Source organism: Mustela erminea, chromosome 5, assembly GCF_009829155.1.
Source record: "Mustela erminea isolate mMusErm1 chromosome 5, mMusErm1.Pri, whole genome shotgun sequence".
Lineage (NCBI taxonomy): Eukaryota > Metazoa > Chordata > Mammalia > Carnivora > Mustelidae > Mustela > Mustela erminea.
Window position 1 is genome coordinate 137,060,748 of NC_045618.1, and position 15,258 is coordinate 137,076,005.

General features: G+C 55.2%; 1 protein-coding gene and 1 long non-coding RNA gene across 4 annotated transcripts; one reads left to right on the plus strand and one right to left on the minus strand.

The window, feature by feature from the left end:
• Positions 1 to 791: 791 nt before the first annotated feature.
• On the minus strand, positions 792 to 4,548 carry LOC116591827. Its single transcript, XR_004286175.1, has 3 exons — positions 4,291 to 4,548; positions 4,042 to 4,174; positions 792 to 1,944 (listed from the first exon to the last, which is right to left on the minus strand). It is a non-coding gene; the product is annotated as an uncharacterized LOC116591827 (long non-coding RNA).
• On the plus strand, positions 4,230 to 14,502 carry CCDC197 (coiled-coil domain containing 197). Of its 3 annotated transcripts, none has more exons than XM_032345126.1 (6): positions 4,230 to 4,988; positions 6,300 to 6,382; positions 8,004 to 8,137; positions 9,702 to 9,809; positions 10,934 to 11,068; positions 14,217 to 14,500. In XM_032345126.1, the coding sequence occupies exons 1-6, from the start codon at positions 4,882 to 4,884 to the stop codon at positions 14,412 to 14,414; spliced, it is 765 nt and encodes a 254-aa protein (XP_032201017.1). In that variant the 5' UTR covers positions 4,230 to 4,881; the 3' UTR covers positions 14,415 to 14,500. The 3 variants fall into 3 exon arrangements, with proteins under 3 accessions (XP_032201017.1, XP_032201016.1, XP_032201018.1); XM_032345125.1 differs by having other exon boundaries at positions 8,004 to 8,191; positions 14,217 to 14,496; XM_032345127.1 differs by lacking the exon at positions 4,230 to 4,988 and adding an exon at positions 6,468 to 6,585 and having other exon boundaries at positions 8,004 to 8,191; positions 14,217 to 14,502.
• The last annotated feature ends 756 nt before the right edge of the window (positions 14,503 to 15,258 follow it).

Here is a 15,258-nt window from a genome sequence, read left to right on the forward strand (position 1 = left end):
CTGAAGTCACTTCGCCAGCCAACCCCAGAAGCAAGGCTCTTAGCCAGGGTCCTGGCCTAGGGGGTCGCCACCACTGTAACCTGAAGGGAGTGAGGAGGGAGGGACAGGAATCAAAACGAAGGCTGACGAAGGCCAGCTCTGTGCCAGGCGCTGGGCTGCTCGCTGTCCTCGGAGTTGCGGTCGCAAAGAAGTTTCCCCTCACCTCTTGCCCCTAAAATAAGGCCCACATAGACTTTCTTCTGTCCACGTGCTCCCACACACACAGAGATTTTTTTAAATAAAAAATAGATGAGGTTAAGCATTCTATGCGGATTATATCATTTCATAATAGGTACGGTAATGGTCTCCACTTTACATTTACTTAACCTTTTTTATTTTTTCATTTTTATTTTTTAAAGATTTTATTTATTTATTTATTTATTTATTTATTTGACAGAGAGAGACAGAGAGAAAGGGAACACAAGTGGGAGAGGGAGAAGCAGGCTTCCCGCTGAGCTGAGAGCCTGATGTGGGGCCTGATCCCAGGACCCTGGGATCATGACCTGAGCCAAAGGCAGATGCTCAACTAACTGAGCCACCCAGGGGGACTCCTTATTTACCTTTTTAAAAAATTTTATTTTGAGAGAGAGTGAGTGCGTGCGTGACACCAGGTTGGGAAGCAGGGCAGAGAGAGATGGAGAGAATCTCAAGCAGATTCCATGCTAAGTGTGGAACCCGATGGGAGGCTCGAACTCAGGACCCCGAGATCATGACCGGAGCTGAAATCAAGAGTCAGATGCTCAACCAACTGAGCCACCCAGGGGCCTCTGCATGTCCCATTTAAACCGGAGGCTCAGAGAGGTTATGCACTTTTCCTAAGGTCACACAGGCGGTACCCCTGCTTGGCCGCACAGCCTCACTCTGCGTCCTAAGCATCGCCTACGTCTGGCCAAGGGCGGGCCTTGTCCCCCTTGGGGACATTTGGGGTTGCAGGCCAGGCAGGGTTGGAACTCCGGGCCAGAGGCCTGATCTGGCTATCTGTTTGGCTGCACTGGGGAGACGCAAGCCCTGGGGTCAAATTCCAGCCCCGGGAGTCCTTGTTAAGGCTTAAAAACATGGGGCTCTATTGCCATTTAATTGTGGCTCTGCCCTTGAAGTGCACCCCCAGGTTTCAAGGTTCTCAGTTGTCTGGAATAGACAGCCTTGTCCTGGATTTACCTCCCCGACAGCCCCGGGGAGAGGGGAAATCGGGGGGGCTTCTGAGACTTGGCCCTCACCCGCTGCAGCCTCAGCCTTCCTCCACCCGGATCTTCTTATCTGGTCTAAAGCTCCTCGCAGCCTCCAATTTTTCCCCTCATCAAGGAAGTGGGGGTGGGGGGGGGTGAGGTCGGAAGCTTGCTGGGTGAGGGTAGGGGTGGGGAAGAGAAGAGGAAGAGTCAGAGTCCAGCAGAGGCTCTGAGGCAGGATAAGGTGTAGAGTTTGGAAGGGACCCGGGTAAGAGTTAGATTCTGGAATCTCTAGGCAGGAGTTCAAATCCCTGCAGAGCAGCTTGGTCCTGGACCCGTGCTCAGAAGAGTCCATTACCGGTTTTGTGTTCCCACTGCTGTCTTGAAATTCTTAATTTTTAAAATCAGGAGCACCTCACTTTCAGGTCGCGCTAGGCTCCATGAATTGCGGAGGCAATCCTGCCACCAGAGATTAGCCCGGCGCCTTGGCAAGTTCCTTTGCCCCGTAGATGCTCAGGGTTCTCCTCTGCAAAATGGGGCCGTGCTTTCACGAACTTGGAGGAACTTCTCGAAAAGTAAATGAGAGACTGCAGGTAAAGTGCCAGGCAGCAGGAGATGATCGCAGTCAGTCCCTGGTAATCGCAGACAGTCGCAGACAGTCGCTCTTTAAGGCCTGGTAGGGAGACGGATTTCCAGAACTGCCACAGCTCGTCTCCCAGCCTGGGGTGGGTGTGGGAACCTTGAGGCCAAAAATAAAATCCTTACTGGGAAGTAAATTGTTCCACCAACCCCACACCCCCCTGCCTGCGGCCATACTGGGTCCAGAGGTTTAGGGCTGAAAGGATATGGAGATGTGGTCCTAGGGTTTTTGAGCCCAGAGAGAGAGGAGGTCTGACCAGGCGGCTCCTGCGACTGCCTAGGGCTAGGGGACGGGGGTGGGGGGGGGGGGTGGGGGGGGTGGGGGGGTGGGGGGGGTGGGGGGGGTGGGGGGGTGGGTGGGGGGGTGTCGGGCACAGGCATCTGCCCTTGACAGAGGCATTAATGGGGTCTCTCTGGGAGCAGCCCCCTCACCCTATGTCCCCGCTTGTGGGATGCCCACGGGATCAGCATCCGAGTCCCTGCAGCCCACCCTCCCAGACTTTCTAGATTAACAGCTCAGCTCACCAGTTTCCAACAGCAAGGCCTCAGGCAAGTTTCTCTCTGGGCCTCAGTTTCCCCACTGGGGAAGAACCGCTTGGCCTCGTGGCATGCTACCTAACATTGAGCCCTGCATGGAAAGCACTTAGAAGTGTCCTGACAATACTCACCCCCACTCCGAGCCCGAGGGCACGCACCAAAATGCCCATCTGACCAGGCCGCTCCTTCAGCGGAGCCCAGACTCCCCGGGGCCTCCCTGGGCCTCCGTGTCCTGGCACCCGCTCGGCACCCACCTCCCAGCCTCCAGCCAAAGGGCCTGGGATTTGCTCTGGGAAACTTGCAGCCCCCAAAGCTGCGCCTATGATGTGACTGTCCATCAAGCTGAGGGGCGGGCACATGACGAGGCTCAGCCAATCGGGTGCCTTCTCTGAGGCCCTTGCTTCTTGGGTATGAAGGCGCTGGTGGCAAGGGATAGGGGAGTGTCCGTTTTGGGAGGTACCCCCCTGAGTTCCCGCTGCCTGGATCTCAGGGCTGCCCTGGGCCCTTGGGCTCCACGGGCCTGGGTCTTCGGCTCTTCTGTTCTGTGGCCTCCGTGGTACCTGCCCCGCGCCGTCGATGCCCAGAGCCTGTTAACTTCGTCGCAGGCACGGGGAGAGCCCGGCCCGTACACCTGGACGGCTTCTCGGGTGGCAGCCACACCACCCTCTCCCTGACCTTCTCCTCTAAGCATCTGCCTGTAGCTCCCACCGCCACGGATGCTGTTTTGTGCCTCTGAACCCTCCCAGCTGTTTCTCCGCCGGGATGACCCTTCCTGGCTCCTTTTTATCCTCGGGGACCACCTCCAGCATTGTCAACTCGGCGAGGACTTCCTCCAGCCCAGCTGCCCCTCCCCAGGCAGGTTCGGACTCTGGACGACCTTGGACCGCAGACCTCTGTGGGTACCGGCTGTCCCCACGCACGAACGCGGGGCCCGAACCTTCATGCCTCCGCTGAAGCTCCTCAAATGTTCCAGAGGTTCTAGGACCGTGGAGGACCGACAGAGACCGCTCCCTTGAGACCTGCTTAGGGACTCCTGGGCCAGCAGGGACTGGCTCCGTTGCCCGCTGATGTGTGCCCCCGCATAGGTCCCTATCCCCGCCCCTGCCCAGGGCCCTTTCAGCTGGGGCCCCAGGTCCTGGCACTGCCTTAGTCTCTGCTCCAGCCCGGGCCCCAGGCTCCTCCCTCCGCCTTTGCCCTCACCCTGGTCCCTCTCTTCCCCCAGCATTCTTCTCAGTGAACCCCATCCTCTGCGGTGACTCCCCAGGCTGCCCTCTGTGGAGGCCCTGGCTCTGACGGATTGGGGGCCTTTGCTGGGGGAAGGCCTGGACAGCTAGTTGGGGCATTGGGGGTGGGCAGCGGGCCCAGATGCCCCAAAGGCCACAGGCCCACAGACTCCAACAGCAGGTACCAGGGCCAAGCCATAAGGCAGGGGCAGGTCCCAGGTTGAGGACCTGAAGCCTCTTTCACCTTGCCCCCTCCCCTGCCCTGGGCCAGGTGTGGTTCCGAGCCACTGGCAGAGCTGAACCGGAACGGGTTGCTGAGTGCCCTCACTGGGGAAGCCACAAGCTCTAGACGCCCATTCTCAGGTAGAAGGAGGTAACAGGGACACGCGAGTGGGATCTGGGGAGCCCACCAAGTAAGGGTCTTAAGAATGACCAACCTGAAAGAAAGGACAAAAAATAGCTTGAGTCCCTCCTGGGGTCACCAATGCCTCTCCCCCTTGTCTTTGGGAACTGAACCAAGGAGGCAGGCGTAGGCCACAGAGTAGGTGGCTCTTTACCCACAGGTGGGTCCTGCAATGGACAAAGACCAGCATTATGATGTCACGGCCCAGTGGCCATGGCTTGGAGCTCCTGGATCCTTGAGGGAGTCAGCTGGGCCCCCTCCTCCTTCCCCACGCTGCCTGTACCCCAGAGTCATGCTCAGGGCTGGAAAGTTCCACCAAGAAGCCCTGCCCCTTCTCTCCCTGCTCCGACACCTGTGCTGCGGCTGGTCCAGCAGATGGCCAATGAATGTCAGGCTTAAGGAGACAGTCTTCTCTTTTGGGCCATAACTGGGAATAAGTCTTAGGCAGATGGTCCAGGAGCTCTTCACAAGGCCTCGTGGAAACTACCTGTTACCTAGGCCACCTTCCCAGCATGACCATGAGCTCATTCAAAGTGTCTGTCTCAGCCTCCATTCCCCTTTGATGAGCTCTCCACACGCTCAGAATATGTGATGTCACTGAAGGCATAAATGGGTGGAGGGCGGGTGGATAGGAGAGGCCACCAAGGTGGCCCCGCCCTATGCACACTGTCTTCTGAGCCAGACCCAGCCCTGACTCTGGGACTCTCTCCGGCACCTGTTGGAAGACCCCTGACGTCGGGTTCAACGAGCCTCAAGTTCAGATCCAGCCCCCCTGTGTGTCCCTGAGCTGGTCACAGACCCCTTCGGAGCCTCTGTTTCCTTTTCCACGAACTGGGACCCTCGTCGTCCTGTGCGGCCGGAGTGGTGAGGGGCGATGCTGGTGGCCATGGACACCAGCCAGGGGGCTGGCCCGAGCGTTGCCAGCGACAAGGACAGGGACCTGCAGGAGCTGTTGCAGGAACTCGGCCAGCTCCAGGCAAAGTACGAGAGGTCTCGGGCCCCACTGGGCCCCGGCCCCAAGCCCAGCAGTGCCCACACTGGGCTAGGTGGCTGGGGCTGAGCAAACAGCAGGGCCAGGCAGGGAAGAGACAAGGCAGGGAGCAATCCCTGAAACAGGAGGGGCATCAGTGGGGAGGGGGTGGGAGCTTGGCTCTGGTCCTTCGAGCTCAGATCTTGGGTCCTCCCCGGCCCACTCTGGGCTTAGTCTCCCATCCCAGAAGCAGGGCTGTGGGGAGCTGGGGAGCCACCCCTGCACCTGTCAGTTCAGCCCCTCTCAAGTCAACCAGTGAAGCTGTCAGCTCCCCCCACCTGCCTCATGGGGTGACCCTGGTCCTCACCCCTGGGGCTTTTATGGGGCAGCACATCAGTTTCGGGCTGCCCCATAAAAGCCTGAATTAGATGCAAAGGCTGTGGCTGTGAGCGAGTTTGTGGAGCAAAGTTCTAAGTCTTCCATCAGATCCTGTCAGGGCTTCCGACCCCACTAAGGTTTAGCCCCGTGGTGTGCAGGGTCCACACGGTACTTGTAGGGAAGGATGGCTTTTCCCTGCCTTTTCCAGGACCGTATGGATGAGTAAGTAAGGCCTGAGAGGCGGAGAGGCCTGCCCCGGGTCCCCGAGCAGCCATTCACAAAGCCCACCGCAGTCCCTGGAAGCGCTGCCTCTGGCTGGGGCAGGTCCCACTCTGCCTCTGCCCTTGACCACTGACTTGACTTGGGCACAGAGCAGGCGACAGACTGGAGACTCAGCTTGCTCAGGGGCTTGCCTGAGAGTCAACCATGGCTGGGCGGCGGCACATGGTTGTCTCCCCTCTGGGGGTGCTGAGGTCCCCAGTCTCTCCTTGCTATGTGCTGGGGGCCCCACACATGGTCCCGGCCAGCCTGGGCAGGGGGCAGGGAGGGATGACGTTACTGTTGCTACAGATGGGCTCGCCAAGTGCAGAGCAGAAGCACCTGGCCAGGTCGCCAGCTGGTGGCTGCGGGGAGAGGGGGACTCAGACCAGCCTCTAAGGGAGGATCCGTAGGACCCCATCCCACACCAGAAAGACTAGACTCCCCTCTCCCTAGTGCTCCTTCCTTGTGCCCTATCATGGCAGTTCTTTGAACTGCTTGTGGCTCAGTTTCTCATCAGGACATGGGGTGGGGAGGCTTAAGTCAGCGGCCCACTGATGGGGGTGGGGGTGGCGGGCCCGTCCAGTGCACGTTTGAGCCAGAGATCCACGCAGAATGGCCTTGCAAGAGGTCATGACCTCGGGGACTCTAAACCATGTCTTGCTGTCCCTGAAATGTCTCTGCAGGCAGAGGAAGCTGAAGAGAGAGGTTGAGAAGCACAAGCTTTTTGAAGACTATCTGATTAAGGTCCTTGAGATAATCCCTAAGGGTATGTATGCCTGTTCCGTTCGTCTCGGCTGCCACCTCCCAGCCTTGGGACTAGGGCGCGGTGTGAGACTTGACCTCATCTGCAGGAGGAGGACCCACAAAAGCCGATGCCGCAGGGGTATGAAAGGGCACAGGTGCCAAGCGAGCCTGCCTATGAACCCGGTGCCACCAGAGCCACTGGTGTGGCTGGCGAAAGTTCTCGAGGTCCTGGTCTTTTCCTTCCTCCCTTCCTCTTTACCTACCTACCTTCCTTCCTTCCTTTTTAAATATTTTATAAATTTGACAGAGAAGGAGAGAGCACAAGCAGGGGGAGAAGCAGGAGAGGGAGAAGCAGGCTCTCCGCAGAGCAGGGCTCGATCCCAGGACCTTGGCATCATGACCTGAGCAGAAGGCAGTCGCTTAACTGACTGAGGCCCCCAGGTGTCCCCAAGGCCCTGGTTTCCTGATCTGTACAAGGGGAACAGCACCCATTACACAGATCGGATGAACTCATCCTTCATGAGCCTGGAGCCCAGTGGCCGGCGTTCAGCTATCGCCCAGTCCATGTTAGCTAGGATTGCTATTATTTTGTGTGTCTTTGGTTTTGTGTTTTTGTTTGTTTGTTTGTTTTGCTATTATCAGTTAAAATTACACAGACACCAGAAATGGCCTTTGTGTTTTGTTTTATCGCGATTAGTACCAGAGCCTGTTGTTGTCAGTGCCAGAAGCTTGTTAGGAAAGGGAAGGCAATCAACCATGTATTTTTATCATCATTATCTCAACATCATCAATAATAATAATAATTCTTACCATTTATTAACTATTACCATTTACTAATGACTATTAACTAACTTTGTGCTCACCTCTTTGGAAAACATTTTACCCCTCTGTGTGAGCTTCTGAGAATTGTGTTACCTAGGCTCAGAGAGGTTAAGGAACGTGCCCAAAATGCCCAGCCAGGAAGTGGTGAGGCTGGGTCTCAGACTCTGGTCTGACTTCAGGGCCACTGCACTGAATGCTGTGGAGTGACGAGAGGCCCCCCCAAACTGTTCTGGATATCAGGGAAGGCTTCAAGGAAGAGGTGGCCTCTCAAGGGGCTCCAGCGAGTTCAGCAACGGGGAACAGCATTGCAGGCAGAGGGAACAACATGAACGTAGGCTGGAGCCACAGCCCTGCAGGATGAACTTGGGCATGGTGTGTTCCAGTGTGCTGCAGCACCAGAACTTGGCAGGGGCTGCTGGGAGATGTGACTGGAAGGTTGAGTAGCACCAAAAAGTTTTGAGCACCAAACCAAGGAGGGGTGAAGGCTCCAGGTCCTTGGAGACCATCTCCTGTCTCACTGGGGCTCCTGGCTCCAGAATCTGGGTTCTTGGCTGGTAGGGCACCTTTCAAATGTTAATGCATCTCTTGAACAGGCGGGCGGTGGGTGAGGAGCTGGCCAGTTGCTGGACCCGTCCTGCTGTCCTGGGCTAAGCCCCGCACGGGCTCTTCCCGGTGCCTCTCATCTGTGGGGCTGCCGCTGGAATTGCAAGGCCTCGGCAGAAGTCCCCCCTCTGACACATTGGTGGCATCGCCCCGGCAGGGGACAGGTGAGGGCTAGGCTCTCTGCACCCGCTCATCCCACCACGGCATTGTCTCCCTAGGCCACAATGAAGGGGAGGAGGCAGAGGGGCCAGACGAGGCCCTGGTGGGGGCCATGGTGGAGCACTATGGGCAGCTCTTCACGATCAGCCAGGACATCCAGGAGCATCTGGAAGCCTTCTCCAAGATGAGCCAGGTCTTCCACCAGAGGCTGGAGTCTCTAGAGGAGAGCCACAGGGTTCTTATCCCGGTAACAGCTATCTGCAGCCTGGTCTGTTGCCCTTAGCCCATAGGACTGGGGACAGAGGAGTCTCCCTTCCCTCTGCACCTCCAGGGGAAGACTCGGAGCAGCGGTGGGCTGCTGGGAGGGTCTGGGTGGCGCTGTCTCTCCAGAGCCTTGCTCTGGATCCCTTTCTCTCCCCTTGTGCTGGCTGACTCGGGGTCTTTCCTGAAGCTTCGCTTATGCTCAAAAGGTGTTCTTGGTGGGAGAAAAGACACGAATTCTAGACTCAAACAGACCAGGTTCCAATTACACGTCAGTCTCTGACTAGCTGCCTGACCCTGGGCAAGGGTGGCCCCTCTCTGAGCTTCTCTATCTGTCCAATGGCGATGCAACCAAGCTCATTGGTGGTTGTGAGACACAGAACGGTGCCCAAGTGCCCCAAGAAGTCGCTTCTCATTCCTTTTTGGTTAATCTTATAATAAACAGAACTTCGGCCAGGAGGTCCGGCACTGCCCTCCAGCCAGGAGAAAGTGCCCAGGCAAAGGCCTGGCTGGATGAATTTGCATCCTGGGGCCTGAGGGCTGGGAGGGGAAGGGGACCTGGATAGGAAGGCTGAGGGGGAGTTGATTCTTGCAAAGGACCGTTGTGTGATGTTTGCAGAGAGTCTCTGCCCCCTAGTGGCCGCACTGAAAACCTATACCACCCTGCACCTTTTTTCCCCTCTGGAGAGCCAGACCCTTTAGGATTGGGCAGGACGGGGGTAGCCTCAGTTTACCTGCTTTATCTCATTTAAATCTCACGCCAGCACCTAGAGCTAAGTGCTTTAATTCCTAGGGCTGAGACAAGGGGAGATGAGCCAGGTAAGCATTCAGGTGCTGATTGGAGCCCATCTTTATGTAAAATTTTAATATTTTGTCCATCGTGGATACTTCCTATTAACTTTGATTTTCTAAAAACATTGGATTAAGATATTATTTATCTTAATTAATTTGTCTTCATTTTAAGCATGCGCTGAGTGTTCCTACACCGCCTTAAATTTCACATCTTAGACCCAGTTGCACTCTTGTGCCCACTTTCCACGGGAGGAGATTAAGATGGGGAGAAGTGAGGACACCTGCATACGTCCCGGGCCGAACTGAAGCCCCATGGGGCCTCGTCAGGGTGCAGCCAACACAGCAGGAGCAGGCTGGGCCACAAGAGGCTGTCCACTGCCTTGCTCTGCATGCCCTCCCAGCAGCCCCCGGGGCCGCAAGGGCACAGACTCTTGGCTCTGGTTACTGGAGGAAAAGGGGCTCTGGGGGCCATGAGTCAACATTCAAACCTCAGTCAGCCTGGACATGCCTATTCGGGCCTTTCCTGGTACCTTGAACAGCTGGGAGGCCCAGAACTTTCCCCTCCACCTGCCCCCACCCTGGCTGAGCACACCCCTCCCCCACCCCTTCCCTCCCGCCGGGGCTGTGAGCACCTCTGGACCAGGCCCAGGGCAGACGCCCCAGCAGAGTTTGCTGCACCGGGTGACACGTCTCTCCCATCACAGACCCTCAAGATTCGGCTGTGCCAGCTGCAGAAGCGATGTCATCATGAGTGGAAGCTGTGGGGGTTGGGACACCGTGTCACCTCCCGGAAGGACATGGACAGCTATAATGTGAGTCTGATCTGCGGGATGGGGGTGAGGGCAGGGCTGAGGGCTGCTGTCTCCTCAATAAGCATCATCCCCCACAAACTCACACCCCTGACACTCACCCCCCCCACACACACACACACTCACACCCTTAACAAGAACCAGAACTGGGATCCCCAGCCCAGTCCCAGGGCTTGGCATAAACTGGGTGCTTGCCCAGTCCTTCTGTAATGCCTGTGGTTAATAACAGAACAGTGGCATTTAAGTGAGTGGTTACTAGGCACTATCTTCAGTAATTCCTACATCTCCATGGTCGTCCCAGGCAGTGCTTGGCCTCCTAACCCAGGACAGACCTCATCCGGGACAGGCACTCTTAAATGTTGGCGGATCCTTACCTGTGTCTATTTCACAGATAAGAAAAGTAATGTTCAGAAAGAGTAAGTCATGGCCAAAGTCCACGACCAGGGGCCAGGATTTCTGGGCTTAAGCCCTTGAGCTATTCCTTCCTGGCCTTTAGAATAAGGACTGGTTAACCTCTGGCCCCTGGGTCCTCACTAAAACCAGAGCCTCTGACCTCCCAGCCACAGGGGCTGCTGTTAAGACACCAGGACCAAGGCCCAGACAGAGTGTGGCCAGCAAATGCAGGGCCTTCTCAGTCTCCAGGAGATCCTAATTTGGAAGACATGACGGTTGGGATCTACATGTTGCTGACCTTCAGCCAAGGGGGTTAGCGACGGAGTAGACTGGCTACTGTTTATCTAGCCCCTTCTGGATCTTTCTCTTTAAGATGGAAAGCAAGACCACCACCACTGGCCACAGCCCTGAAGATCTTAAGTCTAGGACTCCGGGGCTGTCCAGAGTGAGGGGCTCCAGGGTTCCCTCATGACCCTTCCCAGGCCCGGCCCCTGGTGTGGCCCGCAGGGGTCTCTAGCCAGGAGGCCCCTCTGGGAAGTTGGTTCAGTGTCCCTCATGGCAGGGGAGGATGCTCAGGCCCTGGAGTTGGGGGACGCAAGCAAGGCCCTCTGGGAGTGGTGCACAGAGCAGGCTGAGAAGGTGGCTTTTCCGGCCCAAGTAAGCTGGGGATCGGGGGGCAGGGGGTGCTGGGATAGGACCAGAACCTCGTCGTCCTCCACCTTATCCTCCTGCAGAACCAGCTGCTCAACGACCTGCAAAGGATCATCAACAACATGGTCCGGCAGTGCTCCTCCTCCGCCCACCGCTCCGCCTCCACCCACTGCGCGCCTGAGAGCATGGGCCTCTTCTCGAAGCTCGACCTGATTCAGGTAAGACCTCCCTGCCGCCCCAGGCTGGTGTCAAACCTCAGCCCCTCCTGAGCCGCAGCTCATGGTGCATTCATGTTTAACTCCTGTGAGCCCGTCCGTCCATGGCTATGCAGGCTCCTGGGGCAGTGAGTCTTGGGGTGTCTGTTAGTCACTCAACAAACTTGGAACAAGCTCCCATTTGATGCAGGATCGGAGGCAGCTGTAACGGAACTCCTAGCTCTGCCTGGTCTTTCTTTGTGGCCCGGCCCCGGCACGTGTCTCACACCCACACACACACATACACACACACACACACGCACACACACAGTCACACAGACGTTCATGTGCTCTCTACATGCCTAACGTTACACATGACATACCCGCAGACACAGAGAAGCCCATGGGTGTGGTCACACATTCACACTCGCATGCACTCTGGGAGGACACATTTCAATGACCAAGGGAGCCTCTTCAGGGGAAGCCTCAGACTCTGGGTCAAGTCCCCTGAGCTTCCCCTTTTCACTGACCACCCCCTCCCCGGAACCAGCCCCCCGCCCGTCAGACGCTGATGCTGCAGTACAAAGAGTGTGTCGGCAGACTGGCTTCTACTGACCACAGAGCACGTCTTCATTCTTTTCTTTTCTTTTTTTTTAAAGATTTTATTTACTTGACAGACAGAGATCACAAGCAGGCAGAGGGGCAGGCAGAGAGAAAGGGAGAAGCAGGCTCCCTGCGGAACAGAGAGCCCGATGCGGGGCTTGATCCCAGGACCCTGAGATCATGACCTGAGCTAAAGGCAGAGGCTTAACCCACTGAGCTACCCAGGTGCCCCCTTTCTTTTCAATAATACCTTTACTGGGACATAATTCCCATGCCATAACATCTTCCCTCTTAAAGCATACGCTTTCAGGTTTTAAGTTCAGTCAGACCCCGGCAACCGTCACTGCTGTCCAGAAGAGCTCTTCACCCCAAAAAGATACATTCTACATCTGGTTTCTTCCCTTTAGCATAATGATTTCAAGGTCGATCCACGTCATAGAATGAATCCACACTTCCATTCCTTTTTAGGGCTAGATAATACGCCGCTGTGTGGACCAGTGGATCCATTGATGGGCCTTTGGGTTGTTTCTGGGTTTTTTGGCTGTTGTGAATAACGCTGCTGTGAGCATTCACATATGGGTTTTAGCATGGACATGTATGTTCGTTATCTTGGCTAGATACCTCGGAGTGGAATCTCTGAGTCGTATGGTAACTGTGTATTTGACATTTTGGGAAACTGCCAAACTGTTTTCCAGAGTGGCTGCGAGATCCCACGATCCCACGATCAGCGTGCGAGGGGTCCACTTCCTCCACATCCTGTCCACACCCGGTGTGGTCTGTCTTTTGTAACTCAGCCATCCCATGGGGTGTGAAGTCGTATCTCACTGGGGTTTTGCTTTGCAAGCCGCTGGCGACTGATGACGCTGAGTGTCTTACACGCGCTTATCGGCTGTTTAAATCTCTTCTTTGAAGAAATATCTACTCAAATCTGTTGCCTATTTCTAAATCAGATTATTTGGGTTTTTTAAAAATTGTTGTGTTCTAAGATATATTCTAGGTAGAAGTCCCTTATCAGATATATGTGTTTGCAAATATTTTCTCCCTTTCTGTGGGTTGTCTTTTCATTTGATAGTGTTCTTTGAAGAACAAGAGCTTTTAATTTAGATGAAATCCAGCTGAGCTATTTTCTTCCCTTGGGCTACTTGTCCTTAGCACAACACATCACATTGCAAAAACTATTATCCCAAGTCACTAAGATTTACACCTAAGCTTTCTAATAAGAAATGTATAGTTTTTGCTCTAATATTTAGGTTTATGATCCATTTTTAGTTAACTTGTGTATACGGTATGGGATATAGGGTCCGATTTCATTCTTTTGCATAAAGATGTTCCGTAGTCCGCGTACCATCTATTGGGGAAAAAACCGCTATCTTTTCCCCTTGAACTGTCTCCTCTCACTTGTGACAAATCAATTGCCTACAAACGTGAAGGTAAATTTCTGGACCCTCAATTCTATTGCATTGGTCTGGATGTCTATCCTATGCCAATATCACAGTATCACAATATCGATTACTAGAGCTTTGTAATGATTTGTAATTTTGAAATGAGGAGATGGGAGTCCTCCAACTTTGCTCTTTTTTTTTTGAGGTGGTTTGACTCTTCTAACGGGGCATGTTGGGATCATGCAAAGCATCACCACGAAGCTCTGTGGCCGGGTGGGCTTCAGGCATGGTGTGAACCGAGGCTCCCTGGATCAGCCAGGACTCACCCTTTTTGCGCTCTGCCTTGGGCTATCCTCAATACTGGCCTCGCCTAGGTCACAGCTAGCTCTCCTTACTTGATGCAGGCTCAGGGGGGACGTTCAAACACAAGATGCTCCTTTCCTCTGGAACACCAAAGGGGCGAGTCCCTGCCCCAGGGTTGCCGTGGCAACAGCCCACAGTCTGAAAGCCTGCCTCTCTGTTGGAGGACTCCTCAGGAGCTCTCAGACAGCGTCAGGGCTGCTCCGCAGCACGGCTCCAGGGACACCATTCACGTTGTTGGCATCCCCAGGGGCACAACTCATGTTATTCATGTTCACGTTGTGATATGGTTTCGTTTTCAATAAGGGCACATTTGTCTAAATAGTCACACTGAGTTAATTTCATCTTCCCCTCGAGAAAAAGGAAGAAATTACACGGTGATGTCAGGGGGTGCCGAGGGTCTCCTGCAACAATCACTCAACCAAGACTTACTGAGTCGCCCACATGTGCTCAGCATTGTGCTAAGTAAAGAGCTGGAGGTGGAAGGTCTTTAAGAAATGAATGCCTCTCAGAGAGGGAGCCAGGGGGCAGACAGGGTGGGCTTCCCGGAGGAAGTAGTGAAAAGAGACTAGCAACTGCCATCAGGAAGCCACGGCAGGACTTGGACTTTGCCAGCTTTGCCAGCCCTGGGCTGTGCAGCTCCAGGCAAGTTACTTAACCTCTCTGAGCCTCCATTTGCACAGTGGCCAAGAGTCACTGATACCACATCCTTTGCAGGGCAGTTGAGAGAGTTAATGAAAGTGTAGGTAGCCTCCGAGGGTGCTTTGGTCCTTGGGAAGGGGAAGCCAAAGCACTGGAAGGTGAGAGAAATTTCTTTTTCCTCCCAGGAATTTATGTTGGACAAAATGGAGACAGTGAAATTTATCTCACTGCTCATGGAACCCAGAGTATGCCGGTCAGGGGACCGTCTCAAGAACCCCAGAAGATACTCCAGCTCCTTCAGGAAATGCCCAAGGAATCAAGATTCGGTCCCCAGAACTCCCCTTCCGGGCACCCAGACTTCGGAGCGCTCCAGCTCGAGCTGAGCCAGCCAGCGGCCACGCACGCCCCGTCAGCATCAAGACCATCTTCTTTCATGTCCAGCCTCTTTTTCTCACCACAGCGCCCCCGCCAAGGGGGTGGGAGGCAGTCTGGGGGTGGGGGCACTGCTCCCCATCCTGGGGGATTAGCAGGCATGGAGGCTAGGACTGGGGAAAAGAGAAGCGGGTTCCTGGGTTGCAAGCGGCAGTCAGGTTGGAGGTGTCGGGTTGGAGGCCGCATGCTCACAGACAGCAGCGGATTTGTCTGAGAAGAACTTGGGGTAGATGTCTAGCTTTTAGGAACATCTGAATCACAGGAACTCTCCTACGAGCCACCCAGGGCTGTAGGAGGCATGGGAACTCCCCTCACCCACAGCTGATTGGGGAGCATGGCAGACCGGGGAACACAGCAGACCGGGGCTACTGGGTTTGTCTCTTGGGGGCATCTCGTCACTGGTTCTCCGAAGCTGGATACCGAGTCAGACCTCCTGCCTTCCCGAGGGTCCCAGAGCTGCCTGCAATGAATGCTGCTCCCAGAGACACCTTAGCCAGGCAAAGCCCCTCTCCAGGCTGCTTTGCCACCTGCAAGATTGGGTGACAGTGTGTCTAAGGGAGACCCCTCCCCAGTCTGACATTCTTAGACCAGGGCCGGGACAGCTTGGTCTACCTGGAAGGCCCTGGTTTGGTTTTATTGTGTCACGGCGTGGAATCCTCCTAGCAACCCTACAGCCCTGGAAAGAATTCACCTCCGGAGGTCTGCATCAGTTTATCGGTTTGGGTAAAAGTTGTCGGCCAAGAGCAACCAGCGAGCTGTGAACAGTGGTCTGCAAATTAATTCTCAGTTTCAGAA